The 22,563-nt window shown below is 45.6% G+C and overlaps 1 protein-coding gene across 3 annotated transcripts in view; it reads right to left on the bottom strand.

Annotated features, from left to right (window-relative positions):
- Nucleotides 1–105: 105 nt before the first annotated feature.
- Nucleotides 106–22,563, bottom strand: part of ASB2 (ankyrin repeat and SOCS box containing 2) — a 24,394-nt gene continuing 1,936 nt past the window's right edge. The window contains exons 2-10 of one of the 3 annotated variants that reach the window (XM_072428075.1): nucleotides 20,062–20,299; nucleotides 15,658–15,771; nucleotides 6,809–6,975; nucleotides 5,593–5,748; nucleotides 5,240–5,485; nucleotides 4,519–4,693; nucleotides 2,880–3,441; nucleotides 2,462–2,615; nucleotides 106–1,245 (exon numbers count right to left, since the gene is read on the bottom strand). In XM_072428075.1, coding sequence (XP_072284176.1) covers nucleotides 1,103–1,245; nucleotides 2,462–2,615; nucleotides 2,880–3,441; nucleotides 4,519–4,693; nucleotides 5,240–5,485; nucleotides 5,593–5,748; nucleotides 6,809–6,975; nucleotides 15,658–15,771; nucleotides 20,062–20,279 — 1,935 coding nt within the window. In that variant the 5' untranslated portion in view covers nucleotides 20,280–20,299 and the 3' untranslated portion in view covers nucleotides 106–1,102. Of the gene's footprint in view, nucleotides 1,246–2,461; nucleotides 2,616–2,879; nucleotides 3,442–4,518; nucleotides 4,694–5,239; nucleotides 5,486–5,592; nucleotides 5,749–6,808; nucleotides 6,976–7,610; nucleotides 7,615–15,657; nucleotides 15,772–20,061; nucleotides 20,300–22,563 lie in introns of those variants that run through there. The other 2 variants (XM_072428076.1, XM_072428077.1) reach the window with 2 other exon arrangements.

Raw genomic sequence — 22,563 nt, 5'->3', positions numbered from 1 at the left:
TGTGATAGCTGTGCACTATTAAAGATTGGCCACTAGATGGCAGAACGAGTCATTGTTTTAATAGGTGACCTGTAGAGAGATCTGACCATCCAATTCAGGGGTGTCAAACTCAGGCCCGTGGGCCAAATATGGCCCACACTGTAATTATATTTGGCCTGCAGGAAAATACCAAATATCTACTAGATCTGGCCTGCCAGTAGACAGAGCATGCACTGCTATTACTACAAATCCCAGAATGCTTTGCTGGCACGTCAATCAGGATCCACAAACGGCCAATCCTCTGTTGACATTCATTATCGACCTTCCTCAATTGTAGATATTTTTTTGTGTATTTGAAATTGACACCCCTGATCTAATTCATCAATTTCAGAGGATTCGGCTGGGGGAATAATTTATAAATTGAGCCCAAAGAGTTTTCATTTTTTAAAATAATAAATATATGCAAAATTTCGATATGTTCCCTTTAAACACAACAGCTAGCAGCATTTTATTGTGGGGTGACAGAGCAAAAGGTTGTTCTCTGCAGTTCTCTCTTTTCCTATTTTGAAAATTTTACATATTTACCTATTGACAAGTTTATTTTCTAAGTGGCCCTTTGATAGCTGAAACCAAAGCAAAGCTTTCACACTGACCTGTACTCTGGCTATCCCATCCCATTGTAGAGGCTGAATACATTGATGGCTGCAAGCATTGTATGAGCTCTGCACACATGATGGCTGATGCCATGTTTAAGGCTGCCCAAAAGATGGCCGGGGATGATGGACCGATAATGGACAAAGGTGGCCCAAGGCAGCTGTCATTGCCAAGATGTTATTCAATGCTAAATGCATCATATCACTTAAATTAATGGGCCATTGTGACACAACCTCATATAAGTATTTGTAGTTCTGACATTTCCTATACAATAACTTTTACACTATTGTGACTTTTTCACTAACTTTACAGAGTTCTGCACCATCCCCGGGACCATTGTTTGCCCCTCTCAGGCTTTTGCTAACTTCCCTTTGTTGACCACCACATGGCTCACTCTTGCTTTATGAAGACAAATCCAGCTTGTTAATAAATGGCTAATAAATTGTGGGTACCGGATTCTGATATTTGTCTAGCACTGGTTGAGGTTCTCGTGGTTTAAATACCGGATCATTCGACACGGGAGAGGTAAAGTGTCTATGAGCTTCAGCCGCTCTCTACCCAGCATGCTTCGAACTTTCAGGCGGCACAAGTGGGTGAGTGGCCTGGGGGGCTCTGAAAGGAAATTGAGATCAAAATTAATTTATTTCATTTATTAACAATTTTAAAAAAGTTCATAGTTACAGTGGACCTAAACTCAAATAGGTGGAAAACCACAATATGTAAAAATATTCTTTCTTGATTTCTGCAACACCACAAAAAAAATGTGAAGCGCCTCCCTCGCGGCCACTAAGACTGATTGGGAGCACAGAGGCTCTGCGCAGAACGGGCATTTTCCTTCACTAAGGGGAAAGAGATGACACGCATGCGCAGTGCGATCGGCTCTCTTTTTTCCCCTTTTACAGCAGCTACGTCACCCGATCTCACGCCCGCGCAGAGCAAGATTGGGTCACGTAGCCAGAAGAAAGAAGATCAAAGATGGCAGAAGTTCCGGGATGAAGAATAATTCCGGGACCAGATTGAGAAAATCTCCAGCCCCATCAAGGGATCTGCAAGAATTAAGGAAAGTATACATGCCTGATGCCAATTTTGTAAATACACTCACCTGTCCCCATTCATCACAGGCGCCGCTCTTCTTCTCTTAGGTTTCGACCTTCGGCCATCTTGATCAGTTGGTCCGGAACGATGGAACACCCATGCTGGTGCACAGGAGATTATTCAGCCCGGGAGCTGAAGCAGGGGAAGCCTGGGTATCCTGGCATCATTTTTGTTTTTGGCAGGAGAAGACAGTGATCAGGTCGGTAAGTATTTTATTGCAGAGGTGGCTCACCTGTCCCTCCCTGCAAGAAAGTCTTGTGTGATCCCAAACTTTCAAAATGGGATCTTTTACTTCTGCTTCAGGGTAAACAAAGTATCCGATTCCTTTTCTATGCCAAAAAAACAGTGAACTTTAAACCAAACCCCTGACCCAACCTAACCCCCCCAGTGTCTGTTTACATCCAGTGCCATTTCCGGTGGGTACTGTCTTGACCTTGCATGTGTATTAGAGGCCCATAGACATCTTATGGGCTGTGTTCTGAGGCAGGAAACACTTCCCATGGAGTCCATGGAACCCAAATAGCCAAAACAATGTTGCAAGTCTGATTACCGGGGAAAGAAGAGACTAAAGGAATGCTTCCTCCTGCCTGCAGCAGAATGATAAAATCCCACTAGCCTAGCCAAAGTCACTGCTCAGGAGTGATAGAAGGTAAGTAATATTACTGAAACAACTCCTTTAAATATCACATTGTAGGGGAAAAGGTGATTTTTATTGAAAGATCAATACACTTACCTGATTTTACCTTGATGCAATCCCAGTCTTCATAGCTGTCCAAATGTTCCTGCAAACGTGAACAGAGCTTCACATTTCCTACATAGTCCAGGAGGACGTCAATTATAGGACCTGCCCAGCGGCTGATCTCTGGGGTGGATATCATCTCACAAAACTAAAAAAAGAAACAAAAAAACTAAATCATCACTGACCACATATATTTATTTGAAGAATCAATGAACCACCTAGCTGCTGCAAAAGTTACTTCCGAAAGAAGATAATAGAAATCCACCTGGTGTTGTGCAGCCATGGGGGTCTTCTGCCTCAAGGCACAAAATGATCCAATCATCAACTCAACCCAAACTAATATATTCCCAGAACCTAGAGTACAAAAACATTGGAAATGCAAAGGGTGTAAACCAGTAAAAAAAAATGATACCTGAACAATTTTGGGCTGTTTATGTTCTTGTGGACCATCGTTTTGGCGTCTCTGATCATCAATAGGCGGGTGCGGCCCATTTCCATATTCACATTGGAAACAAGAGTCGGCATCACAGCCAAGATCCATGAGATACTTCAACAAGCTGAGACACTTCATGGAGAACATGATGGTGGCCGGGAAGGAGGTGGGGTGGGTGGCGATGTAGGCATTAATGTTGGCACCATGATCCAGAAGCATCTTCATGGTGGTGATGCATCCATGGCGGATGGAGATCAGTAGCGGGTTGATAAGGTCCACGTTGGGGTTAGCGCCGGCTTCCAGGAGCAGTCTCGTGGCGTAAATGTTATTGTTCATGACGGAGAAGTAAAGCGGAGTGCTGCGCCTGTCCTCGTACAGTCTGGCACGATCGTGGGAGAGTGTGGAGTTGACGTCGTAGCCAGCGTCAATGAGTTCTTCCAATATGTCGTCGTTATTTCGCTCGGCTGCAATGTGAAGGGGGCTTATTCCGCTTCTTTTCACCCTCGTACGGCTCGTCACCGGAATAAGCATGGACACAATCCTATGGGAAATACATAACGTGGGAATTATTGGGTTAATGAATACATTGTAACTGTGGATATCATTAGTAAGGGCAATTGGAGTGATTTTTGGTGCCGGACAAAGTGAGGTGCAAAATGTGCCACTGAACGAAGGGCCCCGTACCCTCCTTAACCAACAGGGGTCCCCCAGCAGCTCTGTCACTGATTTAGGGGCAGTTCTACACACACTGATGGGTACATCCGCCACTGATTAACAGTTTTTACTGATTTAAGTTGACTTTCCATGAAAATTAAAGCTGTGAACTATTGAGTCCAAAAGCCAAATCACCTTGCAAAGACAATGAAGAAAAATGTAAAAAACACTGAAGATTTACTTTCAATGGATCTGAGAGGTGCAGGCGACTTCACCGCCGCTCATTGCTCCATCCTGGGGGGCTTGACATCCTATGAGAAGGTATTTCTGCCTATCACAGGGCCGGAGTCTCAAAGAATTATAATGTCACCCTCACCTATCCGAGAGCCAGAACCTGGGGCAGAAGTTGTTTTTCTTTTTTGAGGAGGGGGCAAAATCTTTACTCTTAAATCTCTTTTGCCAGAAACTTTTGTGGGTGGGGAATCTTTGATGGAAGATTTGCTTTAAGCTTTTTGGAAAGGTAAATTTAATAGGTTCATTTTTTAGTATTCTTTGCATTTTATATAATAAAGCATGACTCCTTTACTGGCGCTTCCAGGACTAACAAATGATTTTAATTATATAATTACCAGACCAAAAGGCAGCCAATAAGAAATGGTCATTGTTAGGATTAACAGATGGAACGCTTTATGGAACCTGCAGAATTGTAGTTATCAATGAACTACAAGTCCCAGCAGCATAGCTGATTGGAGGTCAGCAGGTTACCCTGATATAGAGTTCTGAAGCCTGAGATTCCTGAGCGCTGACATCGGACCCCCAGTGCCGGGTCGCTGTTAGTGTTTTGAGTGCCAGATACATTACTCATTATTTGTAAGATCTTCAAGACTTGTCAGCCTAATCTCCTTCCCCTGAGCCCGGGGGATGTAAAAGCTGAGATCACAGAATAACAAAGGGGGGCACTCACTCGTCATTATCACGTTTTTTAGAGGCGATATGGATGGGCAAATATCCGTCTTTATTTGGCTTATTGGCGTCTGCGCCTTGCGACAGCAGGAATTCCACGATGTGGTCGTGCCCGTTCTTAGAAGCCTCAAACAAGGCGGTGGCGCTGTCATTCGCTTGCGTATTAATGTCGGCACCTATAAAGAGAGAACGGCTCACCGATCAGCACACATGGGCAGTTTTACTCATGCTCACAGTTGCAAAATAGAGTGGAGGGGGTGAGGTAGAGTTCTTCCACATACACCTCACTGTTTAAGATAACTGGGTATTGCTTTCTGTTTAAGTATAAAAGTAAAAACAATTCAAAACAATTCCTTATCCCTAAATGTCCAATCTTGTTCACATGGATGGTGGTTCCCGGGCAGTTGGCAGCAACCCCTTCTCCCGTCACCCCTTTATTACTGATATGAATAGAAGTGTTTGTGAGGCGGCTTTGATAGGCGGTTTACAGGTGTTGGGGTAGATCCTGCATTCTCCGATGCGATTTGCAGCACCTGCCAGTCAGTTGTCTCTTTAAACAGATGAAATTGGAACTGTGCGGGGCCCCACCACCTGCCAACCACTATGGACAAAGCAGTAACAGTTGTGGGAGAGAATCCACAAGAAGCAATTTCCCCAACCATCTATATGAACAAGCTTTAAATCCCTCCACCCAGACCTATGAGGTGCAAACTGACTCCTACCGCATTTCACAATGTATCGTAACGCCTCCAGCTGGCCGCTCTGTGCCGCTACAAAGAGCGGAGTGATGCCGTAACAATTCATGGCTTCAATCTTTGCGCCTCCTTTTACCAGAATGTCAATGATATCCAGAGCGTTCCTGGCCACGGCCTCGTGAAGCGCCGTCCAGCCCTGGTTACACCTGTGGTTGATGTCGGCCCTGAAGTTCACCAGCATCTGAACCGTGTCGGTGTTCTTCCGTTCGCAGGCTGAGAAGAACAAAATAGTAGCATGTGAGCTGACAATCTATGGCCCTGCTGCAACCTATTCTGTATAATACATTAAATTATTATTATAGTGTATTAGAACATCTGACCTTTATACAGTGGGGTCTCCCTTGACTTGTTCACAATATCCGGCTCTGCTCCGTATTCCAGCAAGTGATGCAAGCAATCTAAGTGGCCCCGTATAACAGCAAAGTAGAGCGCCGTTTCCTCCTGCAGAGTGCGCTGGTCGATGGTTGCAGGATACTCTAAGCAAAGGAAAAGTATTTTTGTTTAAATTATGTCTACGTTATCGTAAAACCTGACATTGGGTTAATTTTTAGTTTGATAAAAGGTGGGAAGGGTAAGAGGTGAGCCTGTGTGGGGTTTTTATTACTGTCTGTGACCCCTTTATTGATAATTACCCCCTCACTTCTGTGTGACCACTGGGACAAGAAATAAGGGCGCAACTCCCCATTAGGAAGACAGAGAGAAATTGTAAAAGAACTTCTGTTCAGTAACCTATGAATCTGAATAAATAATACATTGACTTGATGTATTCATTCTCATACCTTATAGAAATGAAATGCAAGTTTTAGTAAAAAGTAAGTACACCCCCCCCCACATTTGGCGCCATTTTAAACTTAAGAAATCCAGATCAGGGAGAATGCTGGTGGAACCTGACTTACTTGAACCGCAAATATTTATAGTCTGGTGTTCATTCGGGTATTGACCCTTGCAGTTGTTCGGGTCTCTTCTGGATACCTCTTAGCACCAATTTACCCTTCAGCCCTATTTAATGTACAGCGCTGCGTAATATGTTGGCGCTATATAAATCCCGTTTATTAATAATAATAATAATAATAATAATACAATGTGTGCCAGGAAAAAGCATTGGCTGTCCAAAAAGGATATTAGAGCAAGACTACAATTTCCCATTGGACATTTGCAAAGACTTAGACTGATGAATCAAAGATAACCGAGACCCAGGGAACATCCGATTGCCTCATGGAATAAGGGAGGAATTGTTTTCCCCTGTTGAAGCAAATTGAGCCCGGGGTTTATAATGCTTTTTTTGCCTTCCTCCTCCAATTACTGCCATTAAAAAACAAAGACCTGGACAATTATCCACCAAGTATTGCTTCAGTGTGAATGTCAGATTCACTGCTTTATAAACAGACAGATACGTATCTATCTGCAACAAACAACAGATCCAGTTGCTCATGGAATAAACATTTGCACACATAAAATGTAAGCATGGTACGGTATATAATGTTAGAAACGTTTAATCACATTAACAAAACATTTCAGGGCTGTGAGCTGACCGACCTTTTAGTAAAATCTTCAGACAGCCCAGGGATCCATAATAGGCCGCCTCATGCAAGGGAAGCCAGCCATCTTTGTTGGGCTCATTGAGCCTCTTCCCGGATTTCATGATGTTGTTCAGGCCTTCCTCATCTCCTTTCTTGATCATCTCCTCAATCGGGTTTGGATCTCTGTTAGAAACAATGAAAGATCATCAGAAAATAAATCTGTAGAAAATTGGCAAACTTGCTTGGTACAGTTTTTGCACCGAGATGCCGAAATGTTGCCATTGCAGGATTGGGATGGTCTCAGGTGGAATTTGTAATGGTGCATTGGGTTTCCAATGGTTTCTAGGGGTTCTTTAATGTGTGTGATTATTTATCATATAACAATAAAATACACAAACATGGATTTTGGTACTTTGCAGTCTTCAGGGCCCCCCTTCTATAATTATTATATCCACAGATCACAGTATGTTAGTGTGGTGGTCAGTGGGATGAATTCCTCTTACATTGCTGGCCAGTGGGAAGAATGTCACCCTTACAGATAGCCAAAACATCATTGGTGTCACTTACACTGACCTGAGAGGTGCAAACTGCTCATTGCCCCAGGAACCCCTAGCGCGGCCTGGAGGAACCCTGGCTGAGAAACACTGATGAACATCATGAATTTCGCTTTACCTGCCGTATCTGCATGCCATGGAACTGATTGAACCCAGAGACAGCCAGGAAAGCAGTATTTTCAGAAGTGGATCAGCAGTGGCACCCCCGTGCAGATTTCCCTTAAATAAGCTGTTTTTATGCTTTAGATGGATAATGAGTCAGACACGGGTTGGCAGGAGGCCACATTTATGCTTTCTAGGAGCCTGGAGAGATGACATTACACAGAAAATTGCTCAATTCCTGACAAATTAAATTCTTTTACTTTCTTTGCTTTGTAAACATTTCTGACCGAATTCGTCCGAAGGCTGTGCTGTCTTTCTGGGAGAAGTCGTACCATTTCCTGGTAACCTAATGCGCAGCAATTAGACGGCTCAGGGTTCTAATCCACATGGAGCATACAAATATTACATAAACATTTATCCTGAAGAAAAGATGATTTAATTGCTGCAGTTAATTGCCCTTTGTGTCGCCGCGTGCAAGGGGTGCTGTAGCCAAGGCAAACATGGATGGTAAGTCCACACAGATGCTACAGTTTGCACATCGATAACTCAGAGAATGCTGAGCGGGGCAAACAGGCGAGGTGTATGGGGATGTGTTAATATATAATGTATGCAACATTACATCATTTATAATTCCATCTCTCATTGTTTCACACTATCTACCTACCCCATACACAGCCTTCCCACCTACCTACCCCATACACAGCCTTCCCACCCACCTACCTACCCCATACACAGCCTGTGTGTGATACTTCCCCCACCTCTTAGATTGTAAGCTCTTCGGGGCAGGGTCCTCTCCTCCTCCTGTGTCACTGTCTGTATGTGTCTGTCATTTGAAACCCCTAATGTACAGCGCTGTGTATTATGTTGGTGCTATATAAATACTGCATAATAATACTAAAGACATTGCACAGATATCTTTTATGTAACACTGGGCACTGCAATGCCATGGCAAGGAACTCTCAGCTTTAGGACGCCAACTCAACCCTTGCACCCAAATTGCTGATCCTCCAGATTAGTTCTTTGGCTTTCCTAAAGCTATGTTCAGAGGTGGATCCATGAACAACCAATTGGGAAGGACTGCTGTTCACTTTTATGGAGGCGAGCACAGCGGGGTGCCACTTGCTATTTCTCCCCACTCCTCCTTTTATAGAACAGAATGGTGCTGTATGCACATCGCTTTTTCCTTCATCTGTCACTGGAAACGATCACAAAATTAATTTCCAGCAATGATCCTCTGACATCCATGGAAGGTTTGTACAAGTCAATGTGGTGTTTTGGCTGACAGTCACATACTGACTGATCTGTGAAGATAAAACCCAGGACTTACATCCATGTCGGAGCCGCTTAGTCCCAGCAAGTACTGCCCCATACAGACATCAGATGATTGTCGCTGGAAATTAAATTTCATGATTGTTTCAAATAACCGACCAATGAACCAGCACTGTACACTCAGCACCGTTCTATGGAGAGGGGGGAGGACTGTGAGTGGCTCCCCTCTGTGCTCTCCTACATAGGAATGCACAATGCTCATTCACAATCCCTCAATTGATCTAACAGAGCAAATTGATGAATCAAGTCGGGTTTTCATCCAACAGGAATAAAACTGTTTGTCTCAGGTGGAATCATCTGATGTGGCTCAGTGGTTAGCACTCGGCCTTTGCAGTGCTGGGTCTCAGATCTTGGTCCGGGTACCCCGCAAATTAATGGGAGCCCCCATTTAAAAACAAATATATCTGAAGGCAAGTCTGCTTTAACATGTCAGTGCTGCTCTGTGGGGTAATTATGTCACCACACATGTCTTGATGCCCCTGTGACCTCCCACAGCTGCTATGACAGCTGGTGCCGCACAATCCATTCCCCCCTTGTAGAATGTCAGCCTCGTCCCTGTTCTAGGAATTCTCTCCAAACTCTGTGACACGCTGCGTGTGTGATATACCAACACTTGTGCCGAGTCCACCACCCGCCTGACCCATAGAGTCCACCACCCGCACGACCCGCCTGAACTATAGAGTCTACCACCCACCTGACCCAGAAAGTCCACCACCAACCTGAACCATAGAGTCCACCACCCGCACGACCCGCCTGACCCATAGAGTCCACCACCCGCACGACCCGCCTGACCCATAGAGTCCACCACCGGCACGACCAGCCTGAACCAGAGTCCACCACCCGCCTGACCCATAGAGTCCACCACCCACCCAACCCATAGAATCCACCACCCGCACGACCCGCCTGAACCATAGAGTCCACCACCCGCCCGACCCATAAAGTCCACCACCAGCCTGAACCATAGAGTGCACCACCCGCCTGACCCACAGGGATTATAACCCACCTGACCCATAGAGTCCACCACCCGCCTGACCCATAGAGTCCACCACCCGCCTGACCCATAGAGTCCACCACCCACCCGACCCATAGAATCCACCACCCGCACGACCGGCCTCATAGAGTCCACCACCCGCCTGACCCATAAAGTCCACCATCCGCCTGACCCACAGAGTCCACCACCCGCACGACCCGCCTGAACCATAGAGTCCACCACCCGCCTGACCCATAAAGTCCACCACCAGCCTGAACCATAGAGTGCACCACCCGCCTGACCCACAGTGATTATAACCCACCTGACCCATAGAGTCCACCACCCGCCTGACCCATAGAGTCCACCACCCGCCTAACCCACAGAGATTATCACCCGCCTGACCCACAGAGATTATCACCCGCCTGATCCATAGAGTCTACCACCCGCTTGACCCATAGAGGCCACCACCCGCCTGGCCCACTGACATTATCACCCGCCTGACCCATAGAGTCCACCACTGGCCTGACCAACAGAGATTATCACCCGCCTGACCCATAGAGTCCACCACCCTCCTTACCCAAAGAGTCCACCACCGGCACGACCCGCCTGAACCATAGAGGCCACCACCCGCCTGACCCACAGACATTATCACCCGCCTGACCCATAGAGTCCACCACCCGCCTGACCAACAGAGATTATCACCCGCCTGACCCATAGAGTCCACCACCCGCCTTACCCAAAGAGTCCACCACCTGCCTGAACCATAGAGTCCACCACCAGCCTGAACCATAGAGTCCACCACCCGCCCGACCCACAGGGACCACCACCAGCCTGACCCATAGAGTCCACCACCAGCCTGACCCATAGAGTCCACCACCCGCCTGACCCATAGAGTCCACCATCCGCCTGACTCACAGAGAATATCACCAGCCTGACCCACAGAGGTCACCAACAGCCTGACCCACAGAGATTATCACCAGCCTGACCCACAGAAGTCACAACCCGCCTGACCCACAGAGATTATGACCCGCCTGACCCACAGACTCCATCACCCGCCCAAACTACAGTGTCCACCACCCACCTGACCCACAGAGATTATCACCAGCCTGGCCAACAGGGGTCACCACCTGCCTGACCCACAGAGATTATCACCAGCCCGACCCACAGAGTCCACCACCTGCCTGACCCAAAGAGATTATCACCAGCCTGACCCACAGAGATTATGCCTGACCCACAGAGATTATCACCAGCCCGACCCACAGAGTCCACCACCTGCCTGACCCAAAGAGATTATCACCAGCCTGACCCACAGAGATTATCACCAGCCCGACCCACAGAGTCCATCACCAGCCCGACCCACAGAGTCCACCACCTGCCTGACCCAAAGAGATTATCACCAGCCTGACCCACAAAATCCATCACCCGACTGACCCACAGAGGTCAGATATTCTGCTAGTGTGAATAGGACCAATCCTCCTATGGTGCAATGCATCCCAACCCTGCGTTTACTGGGGAAAAATCTGTTAATGCATTGGTGACCCCACTCCACATTTTACTGAATAATCCCTCCCATGTCAGAGGCTGTGCAATGGTTTTATCACAAAGCTTGCAGCATAATGGGGATTTTATTTCTGTTTGCACAGCTTGAAGATAAGACTCCCTGCATCTGATCACACTTACCATCAAAGGCTGGTAATACCTGTGAATGTGACACCTTTGCACAAGCCTGCTTCTCATTTTCACACATTGTTGGGCAACTTTGACCTGAATGAATGAGATCAGCTCACCATGGGCTAATATTGTCATTATAGTGAAGCAGCTCCAAAATATATCCCATCCAATAATTATAATGTAATATATTGCAATTTACAATCACTTGGCGGCTGCATAAGTTTCCTATTTTAATTAATTAAATTTTAATTTAATAAATTTCCTCTTTATTTTTAATGAATGATACTGCCAGTAATACATTTCAAGCCTCAGGGTGACAACACTTACCAATTTGTTTTTCTGGAAGAGCAATGTTGTCACCTTGGGGGGGGGGGGGGGGATACAGAAATCACAAGCCAATTCCATAACATAGGGTGAAGTATTCTGTAATCTAGGAATAAGACTAACAGCACAGGGGGATATCAGTTTATCTCCAGCAGGATCAACCTATTATTTGCATTTATTGGACATATTATCATGCTGAACATTATCGCCCTGTAAAGATCTCCCTGTGTCCCTTACCTCATATCAGCTGCACCCCCAGCTCCAAGCGCTGAAACATGTTAGCAATGCATAATAAAGCCTAAATGGCTCACAGTGAGTAATACCATTACATTGTAGACCTCCATAGGACAATTGGGGTGACAACATCCCCACCAAGCCACGGTCCACACAAATACTGCACAGCAACCCCACGAATACCTGGATGCTGAATAATCATCTCCTGATCCCCCAGTGCTTGAAATATGAAACTATCAGAGCTTCATGCATGGATGTATATAGGTTTGATGCGCCCATCTCATTCCCTTTTTTTCTTCCACATTTGCTGCTGTGTAAAGAGTGAAAGTGACTTCAAAAGAATTTTATATACATATATAATAAATAAGTTTACATTTGCCTTTTCTATGTTTGCCAAAACACTGATAGAAATAGACAAATGTTTAAATGTTATCCTGAGAAAGGAGATTTATTAGCTGATTGCTCCAATTAATGAGGTTTTAGTATACATATAGTGAAGATCACACAGGAAGTTGCTTTACTCTCATCGGACGTATAGATTCCAAGAGCCAAAACCTTCGACCTCCTCCATGCAAATCCAAACAGCGACATTTACCCTGGGAAATAAACATCGGTATGTTTTACCGAATCGTGAGATATCCTGCCCGGCCAATCACAGCCAGGGAAGGTGAGCTGGGATCTCAGGCCCCTGATGTCAGCAAAGGGACAAATGAAGATTCAGCATGTGCAATGCTACAGAAGGCAAAGAAGGAAGAAATACTGGAGGGGATGGAACTAAAAATACCAAACAGATTCTATAAGTGGAGAGTCTGGGGATTTGTTACATAAGTGCTGGAAGTCATTGCCATAGACCCAGCGCTGAGGTCCAAGGAACACTAGTGGGGGTCGCATTGTTCTGATCGGAATCGGTTCTGACTTGGATTGGAGCTTTTCCAATGTTGGATCAGAATTTGAGCAATCCAATATACCTGATATAAATGACATAAATCCAAATTCTGAGCTTGTATTTCCAATTTTCTCACAAATCTGGCTGGATTCAATACAACAAAAAATGTTTCCATTCTGCTCACCTCCAGCAAGAAAGGGCTGCAGGTGCTGGGGTGGAGTGACGTGGAATGACCAATGTTTCTTAAGCTTTCTAACATGGGGGGATCTTTGAAATCACCCCTCCTATAATTCCTATATCATATAATATATCATATAATAACAGTATATTAGTGTGCTGGTCAGTGGGAGGTATGTCACCCTTACAGATAGCCAAAAACACCTATACTGTCCTGAGAGGTGCAAATTGATCATTGCCCCAGGAACCCCTAGCGCCCCCTGGAGGAACCCTGGCTGGAAATCGCTGCTATAGACAGTCGCTGGAGTGACAGTTATGAGTTGCTGGTACTGTTGACACCACATGCAAGAAATCTGCACCCAGCAGCAGTCTCAGGGCTTTTGGATGTCTACAGAAGTCATTCACAATAAACGATTCCAGTATCATCATTGGATAATCATTTAAAAACTGTCCAAAATGTATAAAGATGACAATTTATACAAATACTTGGGGGCCCAAAGGGGTCCAGTCTGGCAGATTTGTTCTGCAGAACGTTGCTCTCCTCCAGCGTGTGTACAATTGTGCACAGATCCTCATTTCTGTGCATAGCATATGGTCCGGGGACAGGTGAAAGGTGCTGGACAGGTAGAAGGTGCTGAACTGGTGAAAAGTGCTGGACAGGTAGAAGGTGCTGGACAGGTGACAGGTGCTGGACAGGTGCAAGGTGCTGGACAGGTGGAAGGTGCTGGAGAGGTGGAAGGTGCTGGAGAGGTGGAAGGTGCTGGACAGGTGGAAGGTGCTGGAGAGGTGGAAGGTGCTGGACAGGTGAAAGGTGCTGGACAGGTGAAAGGTGCTGGACAGGTGGAAGGTGCTGAACAGGTGACAGGTGGAAGGTGCTGAACAGGTAAAAAGTGCAAAGTGTGCAGCTGCGCGAGGGCTTGTATCCTCTTTAGCCACAAGGTGTGCAACCAGTTCTGCACAGGGGCCCACTGTTGGCTACATCTGCTGCTGGTCCGTCTCAATATGGTTATATTTGCTGCATGTGTTTCAGCTTTTTTGCAATTTGCTCACCTTGCAGAGGAGCCCCTTACACCAATTCATTGGCAGAGAACACAAATGTCTTTTATTGCATGTTGCCATAAAAGTGATGGCTGCATTTCTTTAAGGCTTTCATTACTTTCACCTGGTGAATCTTCTAGGAACACACTTCCTGTCCTAAGGTGACAACTCTCAGTAACTAAAGGATAGGACTGCAGAACACTTCCCCCTCTCCTCACCTCCATAACACGAGGGGAATGTTTTGTAATTCCCAGCTGGGAACAATGCTGACTGATAACAAAGAGCACCGGAGGTTATCATCCTGCAAGATTTCTGCAAGGGCCAAAGATCTTTACTGTACTTTATCTATGGAAGAGAAGTGTTGGCACCCAAGCACAGGACTAAAGACTTTCTCTGTCTATCATCTGCTCTGTAACACATGGGGGAAGCGTTTTGTATTCTTTGATGGCCAAAACACATTCATGTGTGTGTTACTGTAACCCATGTTATGTGTGTGAGCGCAATGCGGTGTCATAAATTGTCAATGGTATCCCAACACACAAAGCAGCTCCAATGCACAATGCAGATAATGCTGACATACATTAACGCACGTGCTAAACACAACTCAGGAACAGGGCAGTGTGAACGGCTCTACAACACTTCCTAACAACATTGTGATAACTCTGCACAGCGATGGATTTCTGGCTGCATGTCTGAGCATCAATGACAAAAAGAGATTTCGTATAATTGGCGGTGGACACGCACATATCGATATGATCATTTCATATATGAAACCCGGCAAAAATGATCAATGAAGAGAAATCACAAACCAAAGATCCCCCATTTCATCCATTTATTGCGCTCTCAGTCAGTTGAATAATCGAACGACTGATCCTTAGGCTGGGTACACACGTGTAATTGTTGTCGTTAGAAAAGATCTTTCACTATTCTTTCCAACAACAAAAGACTGAAAGATGAATGAAGGAGCTCTGTACATACAGCGCCATTCTGCTCTATGGAGAGGGAGAACGATGGAGCAGCACCCCATTCATCGTTCATCATTTGTAGATCTGCCAGGACGATGAGCACTGTACACACAACAGATTCTCATCTATCAGCCCTGAGGCGATTATCGGAAGAGAATCATCTGACGTGTGTATGTAGCCGAACTCTTCATGGCAGAATTGTGACAATGGATCAGAAAAACATTTCTGTGTGCCACAGAACTAATCAGATCAATTGATCGCTCATAATAGATCATTGATCACTGATCGTGTATATTTTTGTAATCACAAGATGTGGGACAATACTGTTTGGGTTTTATTGATGGATGTCAATCAGCGATAGGTTTGTGATCGCTCATATCTAATCAATCTCATATTGTTCATAAATGATTGCAATCATTTGCATCTAACAGGTACATGTGTGCCCACCTTGCCAGCTGATCAGTGATAATACGATGTTTCCATCCCATCAGCCAGCACTATTTGCCGCTGCCACACACAATCGTACAATATTTATTTGCACCTTGGTGCTGTTATCCAGAAGACAAAATCAAAAGAACACAAAATGAACTCAAGGAGCACACACAGGTGACTTACACGGGTTGGCTGGTGCGGAAGTAGCTCCCATCGTATCTTTTGCGTAGGACCCCTCGGTTGGAGTCCGGGTTGAGGTTCTGTGAATTGGTGGCTGCGGAGGCTCCCGGGGCCGACCTGGATTGGCGTCGACACGTGTGGAAAAGAGAAAAATATTCAGAATAGGAGAAGCAGATCATATTGGCACCTTTTGTGTGTGTAGAGGAGAGCCCCGCACAGACTCAGCGTGACTGAGGGTCTGACAGATAAAGATCCTGAATGGAAGCAGATGGTGCAAACTCTGGAATCAGCTGCTCCGAGCACTCGATTATTTTTGGCCCTGGGAGGAAACGTCAGGGGATTTGAATGACCATATAAGACAACAATGGAGTAAAATACACACTAGCGCTCTCAGGCACTATAGGTCTGCGGGACCATGGGTCACCTCCAGGAGGCGTCACATATGCAGGGTGACACCGGGATTGCCCCGCTGCTCGGGGGAAGGGAGGGGGGTGTACCTATTATGGATAGGGACATATCACTAACAATCTGCAAACATGCAAGCCAGGCAAACACCTAAAGGAGAACTCCAGAATAAAGGGCAGAGGTTTTGTGATCGGGATTCTAAAGGTGGGGAATAGCGGTTATGTCATAGCGCCAAAGTGGCGATAACAAGCTCCATTCTCCAAAGTGGCGAGTAGCTGCAAAAATGGTGATCAGGCTACAAAACCCATTGACCTATGGCATGGTGAAATGTGTCTGGCACAAACATAATGCAAATTAGAGCCATGCAGCGCCATTCATTGTCCGTGGCACCCCAATGCATTAACCCAATGTGTAATTGTTACTGCACACCACAATGCGACCATGCGTTACGGTTCTAGAGAAATAAATTGCAGTGCGATTTTGTGCCCATTCTGCTGATTTGCCTAAAGCCAAGCATTACCTTGAAGTGCTGCTATGCACAGGAGTGAATGGGCCCCTAAGGATTGGGAAATTATTGCTTTGGAAAACAAAAGATTCCTCCAGCGGAGCCACCAAAGAGTGTTGGAAACCCTTTGACAGGTTAATCATCTGCTGGTCCTATGGACTATCTGCTATCCAGGATTTAAATAGACCAGCAGACGTCCATCCATAAAGCAAAGTGCATTAAGTGACAGCGACCAGAATTCACTCAATTGGCCCCAGAACGGTGCAATCTGATTGGCTGTTCCTGGTTAATGCACTTTACACACCATTGTCATTCCATGCACCGTGTGAGTGGTGGGGGAAGGGTACAGCTGGTGGGGGGTGCTGTGCAGCTGATTGCATGGAATAATCTGTCAGTATATGGAGGATGGGCAGCTATCAGGACAATGAGATCTGCATCTTCTTTGTCAGCCCCATGCTTTACCATCCATTATTGTGGTGCTTACAATGAAAATGCAAAATGTCTTGGCTTAGATGATTCCAATAGCATCAGACTAATAATAAATCCGAGCTCACAGAACCTCACAGAAGTTTTCTCGTTATTTACAAATAGTTTTCTTTTTAATCATCGTTCAGCCAATCGCTCTTTACACATTTGTGCTGGGATTGGCTGACTATCATTGCTCTGTAAGGTGTTTGTGTAATGTGCGTTGTCACTGCCGCCTGTAAACTTCACCAAGGGTGACAACACAGGAGAACAATTGTAATACAGGAAGTGCCTGAACAAGGGGCCGCTGATGCCCCACAAAGGGCAGAAAAGAATCTTTGCTATAAATTGAAGGTCAGTTATACTTTCTGCACCCCCTGCCCAAAGCTTCTAAAACAAAAAAATGTACTTACCTTACCCCAATCCTTACCTTACACCAATCCTTACCTTACCCCATTCATTATCTTACCCCAACCCTTACCTTACCCCAATCCTTACCTTACCCCAATCCTTATCTTACCCCATTCCTTATCTTACCCCAATCCTTACCTTACACCAATCCTTACCTTACCCCATTCATTATCTTACCCCAATCCTTATCTTACCCCAATCCCTATCTTACACCAATCCCTATCTTACACCAATCCCTATCTTACACCAATCCTTACCTTACCCCAATCCTTACCTTACCCCTATCCTTACCTTACCCCAATCCTTACCTTACCCCAATCCTTACCTTACCACAATCCTTACCTTACCCTTACACCAATCCTTACCTTACCCCAATCCTTACCTTACACCAATCCTTACCTTACCACATTCCTTATCTTACCCCAATCCTTATCTTACCCCAATCCTTAACTTACACCAATCCTTACCTTACCCCAATCCTTACCTTACCCAAATCCTTATTTTACCCCAATCCTTATCTTACCCCAATCCTCTGCCCATGGGGCCGAAGGGAGGGTGACGTCACCACAGATTACAGTGGAATGCAGGGCAGCTGAAACCTTGCATTGGACTGCATTGGTCTCAGGGAAGATTTTGCCTGCTCTGCATACTATGGGACACCTTGGGGGGTGGTGATGTCCTGTGATTAGGAAGGTAAGTAGGCTTGCTGTTTGGCTTTGGGTCTTTGCCAAATTCACCCTGAACATTAGTCAATCAGCCCAGAATGAATAAAGGTGGAAACATTGCCGATGCTCGGAGTTTGGATTTGGCCACATGCTATACCAATGGGCAGACATAGCCAACAATGGGCCCCTGGTAAGATTCTGCCTGCTCTGCACACTATGGGACTCTACCTGGGCGGGGGTGATGTCCCGTGATGGGTAAGGTAAGTAGGCTTGGTGTTTGCTATGGGTCTTTGCCAGATTTGATTCCATCGGCCAACCAGCCCAGAATGAATGAACATCACCAGTGATCGGATACGGCACTGAGCCATTGGCTATACCCAGTGGAGGACGCGGCCAATAATGGGCCCCTGGGTAGAATTTGCCAACACTTTGTATGATGACTCTACCTGGGAGGACAGTAATGTGTTGTATTGGGGAGGTTTGTAGGTTTACTAGCAGGCTTCAAGTCTTTGCCAAAATCAAGCTGAACATCAGCCAATCAGCTTGAAACATGCAGGCTGAATACTGCTGATTGGATGCGGCACTGATCCATATGCTATACCCAGTGGTAGCCAACAGAAATGACTTGGGGTCTCTATGGCGGCCCCTTGTGGCGGGGAAGTATATGCACCCACATGCAGTGGAACACTTTGCACCTCCTCAAGTCCACCACTGGTCATGTCTGGGATCAATGACAGGAATCCGCCCGGTGGACCATGACATCTGATTGGCTGATGCTATGTAGCGTCAGTGACTTCAATGGGATCTGCTACAAATCAGCTTGATCAGTGGGGGGTCAATTCGGGCAAATTGTTGGTGAGCCCCAACAAAGGTGGATTCCACCAACACTAAAGGTAAGTATATTATATATTTTTCACCTTCTGGGGGAGGGGGGTGATTTTGTCCTCTTTATTTCGGGTGATTTTCTGGGATTCGGGAGGGCAGATCTCCTGGAAATCTCGTTTCCTGACATTATTTGTTTTGCTTTGCTCTGAGCATTTCTCTCTCATAAGCTACATAACAAACAGAGCAGATCATACAGGGAGTTGTCACTTGGGAATTTTCCACATAGCCCATCCATTGTTTGCCTGAAAATCTGTCTTTAATTTCATTTAAAAATCACTAAATTACACATTTAATGGGGCTATTAAGTTCTAATCCTGGACAGGAAGAGATAACTTCCCCATTAATGTAAATCAAATCATTAAAAGCTTAAATAAAAAACATCATCTTAAGACTTTCAATTTATGTTAAAGTGCCTGGTGATCCTGCCATGCAGGTTGTGTTCATGCACTTCCTGTTAAAGGGTGACAACACCCTGTCCATGTTTCCCAATCATGCTCTTGTGTTGTCACCCAGTCACATGGCCTTCTGATGGAGACTATAAGTGGTCATTTTAGGACACATTAGGCAGGCATGGTCGGCTGTAGTCAGATAACCCCCCCGCAGCTGCAGAAGCATGGCAGCCGCAGCTGGGAAGCATGTAGGTGAGTATGGCTGCAAGGGGCCTGCAGGAGATAGGCAGCACCGAGAACTAACCGCAGACATTGGGGACGTGGTACTTAATGGGACCCATGCACAGTGATTGGTCAGCTGACAAGAAAGGGGTCAGGTGGGAGGTTTGTAAAGAGAACCTGTCAGGATTATGGACATTCGCCCCTTACACTTCCTTTGCAGGGTTAGATCCCCTTTGTGTCCCCATAGAGGAAATTACTCCCCTCTTCCTGTTCTGTCTCATACCCATCATATAGACAGAACGTGAAAAAAATGTCCCAAGTGGGCAAACAAAAATTAACACCAAATTTTAGGGGTTTTACCCCTTTTCACATTCTGCCCAAGACTTTTTGTCCAGGGATGACGCAAATAAAGTCCTTATCGTCACACATTGAACGCCCCGGTTCCTCCCCATAGGTTCACCTGTTTGTAGGGGCAGCTGGTCGTTGTGAAGCTCTCTGATTGGTTGTCAGTTCTGCCCTCTTCTGCTGAGTATGGCCAACCTGCTGACTGGCGCCCCCTTCTGACAGGCTCTGCTCAATGGCCATCTGTATCAGTTCCTCTTCGCTCAGGCTGCTGTACAGGCTGTACTCCTCTGAGCCCATAATGCGCTGCGCAGGACGTGACGCCGAAATCTCCATCGCCACGTTCAGTCAGGGAGCTACAAAAAGAGATATAAAGGAATCAAAACTTCAATCAATAAGAAATGCCAAAAAAACCCAATGCGGCTTCATTTCACATTGATTGACATTGTTATTATATTACAAATAAGAAAACAATGTGAGCACTGTTATAGCAGCCAACATTTTTTAATGCAGTTATAGGAATATAAAGAATGATTTATGACCACCTGAGATACTGGACCTCCTCTTCTCTGGGACCGGCTGGTAACACCAAAATAGGCCAGGCTCATTCACACATTTATATAGCGCTGACATCTTCCAGAGCGCTGTACAGAGTCCTAATACGAGCTCACAATCTAATGTTCCTACCAGGGACCAGGGCCAACAGGGACCTGTACAGGAGCCAGGGGGGAGTTCTGCACAGGCACCTACTGGTCCCTACCATAGTAATAAATCATTATCATAGTCTATTGTTAATTTGGGGAAAGCCAATTAACTACCAGAATGTTTTTGGGATGAAATTGGAGAGCTTGGAGGGAACCCACGCAAACATGGAGGTGCAGATTTGGTGTTCACTTTGCTAAACCTTTGTGTATCAGTGCTGCTTGGACTGAACGGGGTGCAGACCCCCACCTGGAAAAAGCAAAGTTAGGTTCAGGCTGGGGGTGAGGTTGGGGTGCGGTCACTGCTTCCTCACCCCAGTGAAATGCTATCCTGGGGTACATGTAGAGTTCACCCATGGCACCCAATATGAAAGTGAACCGCTCACCACCGCCCCATTCTATCCATACTGGGCTGCCATAGGTAGACGCTACATGTCCCCGCGGGGAAGGGGTTCACTGGCAGGAACAAAATCTGTAAAAGTCAGTTCATCATCAGGCACCTCCTTACTGCAGAATAGGGACAGGTGATGTACCTGCAAGAAGTATTCTTACCTGTCCGATTGTCACCTGTCAATGTTCAGGGTCGGCAAGGATTGGGATGTGAAATAAAAGAAGGGGAAGATGCCTGCAATGGAATGGGGACAGCTGAGTTTACCCAGGGTTTAAATCCACTTTAGGAAGTGAGCAGGAATGTGACTGGCAAGGTGCCAGGGTGCAGGAACTCTCATTTCCTCCACAAGTCTGAAGCAGCCAATAGTGTGAAATACCTGCAGAAGGAATTATAAAATGATACAATGTTACATATCCCCATACACCTGGCCTGTATATAGCTCAGATGTAATCTTCAGACTGGCGGCCAGGTAGGTGGTTATTGGTTCCTCACCACTGCCCTGGGGGAGATACTACAGGTAATGCCCACCCCAGCAGCCCAATATAGAATGAATGGGGGTGAATGTCATTGGCTTCAGGGCTTCTGTAAGAAGAATTGCTGCTGAGCGATGTGCCAACTTCTGGCTGCTGCGTGGGATCACTTGCTGCCATCTCAGGTCAGAACCTGCCCTAAATAGCATTACAAACAATGCTCACAGTCTATATACTGACTGCACACAATTCAGTGCACCAGCAATTCATTAATCTTTATTTTCAACCAGGTTTTGTTTAAAAACAAATACATAGATCAAGCCCACCAACATCCCCGCCATATAAACATAATTTTTGATAGTATTTATATTTGCAATAAAAGAAAGTTATACAATGCTGCAAGACAACAAAATACCAATGTGCCATTTAACAATTGTGTCACTAGAGGGCGCCACAGGCTTCATGTTAACCTATTGGCAGTTTGAGTTCTTTTTATAACTTTGAGTTGTTTTATTATTTTTCTGATTAATTTTATTTTGTTGTATGAAGATGAACCCCAGATGGATATAACAAAGATTAATGCAGCTCTGTCATCATCAAATACAAACAGAGGAAGCACCTCAATGTGACTTACTATCTGCCTCTTGAAGTCCCTGTACAGCAGGGCTGGAGTGTAAGATGAAGAAGCAGCATTAGGAGCCATTGGTTTATTTGCTAACAAGAAGCATGCTGGTAAGAGGAGTCAGCAGAGTGAAAACCAGATGAGCTTATTGCTGTGCTGCCAGCATGATGCCAGGATGACCTTGGTTTGGAAGGCCTGGGCTGAATGATGCTGAGGACATCTAATGGCAGAAAAGGGCATTGCAGGGAAAATCTCCAGACTGGAGGTGAATGTTGCAGCAAATGGAGTTTTTGGTTTGAAAATATCTTTTTTTTCTAATAATTTTTATCCTGTTATTCAAGTTTTGGAAGAACATTACACTGATGGCAGATTTTTAAAAGAGATTTCTAGGCAATGGATGTGCTTGTAGGGTTAGTTCAGATTGGTTGTTCCTGGG

This window comes from Pyxicephalus adspersus, chromosome 12, assembly GCF_032062135.1.
Source record: "Pyxicephalus adspersus chromosome 12, UCB_Pads_2.0, whole genome shotgun sequence".
NCBI classification, from domain to species: Eukaryota; Metazoa; Chordata; class Amphibia; order Anura; family Pyxicephalidae; genus Pyxicephalus; species Pyxicephalus adspersus.
The sequence above is the reverse complement of the archived record's forward strand: the minus strand, read 5'-3'. Positions and strand labels throughout refer to the sequence as shown.